At 40.3% G+C, this 4,070-nt stretch overlaps 1 protein-coding gene across 1 annotated transcript; it reads left to right on the top strand.

Annotated features, from left to right (window-relative positions):
• The first annotated feature begins 497 nt into the window (after positions 1-497).
• Positions 498-1,672, top strand: LOC148691357 (uncharacterized). Its single transcript, XM_088683997.1, has 2 exons — positions 498-845; positions 1,196-1,672. Exons 1-2 carry the CDS (start codon positions 498-500, stop codon positions 1,670-1,672), a joined length of 825 nt encoding a protein of 274 aa, XP_088540123.1.
• Positions 1,673-4,070: the final 2,398 nt, after the last annotated feature.

Here is a 4,070-nt window from a genome sequence, read left to right as displayed (position 1 = left end):
ATCTTCGACAACGAAGGTGGATTGAGGTGCTAAGTGATTATGACTGCACGATTGAGTATCACCCTAATCGTGCAAATGTGGTGGCTTATGCACTTAGTAGGAAGACTCCAGTTAGACTTAATGCCATTTATGCTTGCCATGTTCCTCTTCTTGCTGATTTGAGGTCCACTAGAGTGAAGTTAGGGGTAGAGGCAAGAGAAGAAGCTTTACTTGCTAGTTTCCAAGTTAGACCAATATTAATTGATCGAGTGCTAAAAGCTCGGATGGATGATGAAGAGACCCAAGAAATAATCCAAGCAAGGAATCGGGGGAAGAAGAAAGACTTCAGGATTCGAGAGTCTGATGGCATGCTTATGTAAGAAGGGAGAATGTATGTGCCGAATAATATGGAATTAAAGAAAGAAATTTTGGATGAAGCGCATATTTCAGCATATGCAATGCATCCTAGAGGTACTAAAATGTATCATACCATTCGACCATTTTATTATTGGTCGGGTATGAAGAGAGAGATTGCTAAGTATGTGAGCAGGTGTGCCATTTGTCAGCAAGTTAAAGCTGAAAGGAAAAAGCCTTTTGGGTTGATGCAGCCACTTCCTGTTCCACAGTGGAAATGGGAAGTTATTACTATGGATTTTGTGTACAAACTTCCTCGTACACAAAATGGTTATGATGGAATTTGGGTGATAGATGATCGGCTTACTAAATCAGCGCATTTTATTCATGTGAGGGAGAAGTATTCTCTAAACCGGTTAGCTAAATTATTCATATCGAAGATTGTGAAGTACCATAGAGTTCCAATTAGTATTGTCTCGGATCGTGATCCTAGATTTACTTCTAAGTTCTGGGTAGCATTCCAGAAGGCTCTTGGTTCGCGATTACTTTATAGTATGGCATATCATCCTCAGACAGACGGACAACTGAGAGGACGATTCAGACGCTTGAGGATATGCTAAGATCTTCGGTGTCACAGTTTGGTGACGTTTGGCATCAGAGGTTAGATTTAATGGAATTTGCCTACAACAACAGCTATCATTCAAGTATTGGTACGGCACCATTTGCGGCACTTTATGGCAAATCTTGTCATACACCTTTATGTTAGTTAGAGGTTGGTGAAAGAGTTTTGGTGGGCCTTGAGATAGTAGAGGAGACTACTCAAAATATTCAGGTAATTAAGTCTAACCTGAAAGCGGTCCAGGATCGACAGAAGAGCTTAGCAGATAAACATGCCACTGACAAGGTGTATAAAGTTGGTGATTGGGTGTTTTTAAAGTTATCACCATGGAGAGGTGTAGTGCTGTTCGGAAAGAAAGGCAAGCTAAGTCCTAGGTATATCGGACTATATCAAATCACCGAGCGAGTTGGTGAAGTTGCATACAGGCTTGAGTTGCCTTCAGAGCTGTCTAAAGTGCATAATGTTTTTCATGTGTCCATGCTTCGTCACTATATTTCAGATCCGTCACAAGTGATACCTCCTCAACCATTGAAAATAAATCCGGATTTGACTTATGACGAGGAGCCAGTAACAATTTTGGATTGGAAAGAAAATGTTATGAGGAACAAGACCATGCAGTTAGTGAAAGTTTTGCAGAGAAATCACTCAGTTGAGGAGGCTACTTGGGAGATAGAGGACCAAATGAGAGATTTGTATCCACGCCTGTTTTATGATTATTAGTGGTTGTATTTTATTGTATGAAATTTCGGGACGAAATTTTCTGAAGGGGGTAGGTTGTGACAGCCCGTCCCGGAATATTTGTATCGATGGCGTGAAATGACGATTTTGCCCTTGGACATTAGTTGGTGTCATGGGTGTTTTGTTTTTTTTTGGTTGGTGACTCAGCTGGACCACACAACACACACACACACACACACACAAATCCCTTTTTCCTGTTGACCATCTCTCTCTCCTCCCTCTCTTGGATTTTCTTGCCATTTCCGTACAACCTGTACAGACAACCCTCAAAAACCTTTCAACATCACGAATCGAGGTTTTTAATGTCATATTCGTATGCCTTGTAACCATACGATCTCATCTATACCATTTTTAGGATGTGAAGCCGTCGAAAAACCCGAGAACCATAACCTCCGATTTGAGGTATTGTTCATGCACACGTAAATGTGAAGTTTTTGGGAGATTCTAAGCTCGGAGAATAAAAATGAGATGTTTTGGACGTTGGGAAGTCGAGTTGGCGAGTTTGAAATTTTGGCCGGATTATTGAGGTTCCTCCGGCAAGATCCCTTGGATTTCAAGGCTTGAAAGTGGTAAGAATGTGTTCTACTCACTTTAAGCTTCATTTTGAGACAAATTTCATGGATTTTGGTGCAAAAATGAGTGAAAAATGAATGTTTGAATATTTTCCCGAAACAGGCGATCGCAGCGGCGTTAGCGACAGTCTCCGGCGAACTAAGGAAGACGAAGGGGAATATTCTGTCAAGTCTGATGGAATATTCTAACGGCGTCAGGTAATGCTGTTAACTTCTATTAAGGTTTTAACGGAATATTCCTAACGGTCGTTAGGCTCAGTTTGGGTTTGGCTACGCGTGGGGGCGCGTCTAGCCATGCCTTGGCCGGCGCGTGGGTGATCGGAAAATTTTTCTAAAAATATGAGGATGTTCTTGAGGTTGTGTAGATCATGGTAGTATATTCAAACACCCCATTAAAGCATTGTATGAGAAATTATTACCTAGTTTTGTTTATGTGCTTTAAATTGACGTTTATATAGTTATTTCGCATATAGGTGAGACCTATCCTGAGGACAAGCATAATCAATCGAGGCTCGGGGGCTACGACCCTTCCACATACCAGTGAGTGGGCTTTTGGTTTTCAATATATATCTATATACTTGATTTTTCCCAGAAAATATTTTAAATGAAAGTATGTTTTGAAGTACCATGCCAAGTATTCATATATTTTATACATGCATTAGTAGTTGCATATATTTATGGTTTACGCTGTGGATACTCAGGTAAGTACCAGGTGAATTATTGAATGTTTATGTAAATTGAGGATTTTGTGAGATGTTTGGAGAGCTCATTAACCTGCACCCCGGTGTTAGTGCTCCGCCAGAGTTGAGGGCCTAGCCTTCACGTGATTGTTCACCTATCGCACCGCACACTCTTACCTTGGATCCAAGGCAGGTGTCAGCTTGTCGTACAAACCACTTTAGGTGGTTCCAACTTGTAGGTGACTTGCGACACTTCGCACAGCCTTCACGTGATTGTAGCACAAGAGCGTATTTATTTACACCCAGCTTGTCGTACAGACCACCTTAGGTGGTTCCGACTCGTGTGCAGGCATATTTTTTATGAGATATATATATATATATATATATATATATATTTGTTGACATGTGGATTTAAGCCGTACAAGTCACGTTAGATGACTCCGGCTAGATGGATGAGCTGTAGATTCAGCCGTGCAGGTCACATTAAGTGACTCCGGCTGACATATCATTTGCATTGATTTATATCACTTGGTTTACATATTTCATATTGAGATATTTGGCATGGCATATTTATGATTAAAGCTTGTTGAGCATGGTTTTGAGTTATGAATATATTCTATTTTCTGGGAAAAGGTTACAGGTTTTACAGCGAGAGGTTAGAACCTTTGAGAAATGAAATGATTTTGAAAAGTTTTGTTTTTGTCCACTCACACTTTCTGTTTTGCGCCCCTCCAGGTTCTAGGTAGGAATTCTCGTTGCTAGCTTGCGATGGCTTCAGGGCAGTTCTGACAGACTACCAATGTAGGATTATCTTTGGGCGCTGTTTAATTAGTACTCATCTGCTTGACTGCACTTAGGCTACTTATGCTCTGATTGTGTATTTCACACTTAATCTCACACTAGCACCTATCTTGGCTAGTACTGTTAGTAGTTTGGTTTTTATTCACTCGTAATTCTTTTATCTTTATCACTTCCGCACTGTGCACATGGTTACGTCACTGTCACGTGACAGCCAGAATGTTTTGATTTCAGTCAGGGTGTATCAGAAATGCATGTACATAAATGTTAGTACCGAAATGTATTATATTAAATTAATGTATATAAATGTTAGTACCGAAATGTATTATA

Source organism: Pyrus communis, chromosome 14, assembly GCF_041283825.1.
Source record: "Pyrus communis isolate YQ-2024b chromosome 14, ASM4128382v1, whole genome shotgun sequence".
Taxonomy (NCBI): domain Eukaryota; kingdom Viridiplantae; phylum Streptophyta; class Magnoliopsida; order Rosales; family Rosaceae; genus Pyrus; species Pyrus communis.
This window is presented reverse-complemented; position numbering and strand designations above follow the sequence as displayed.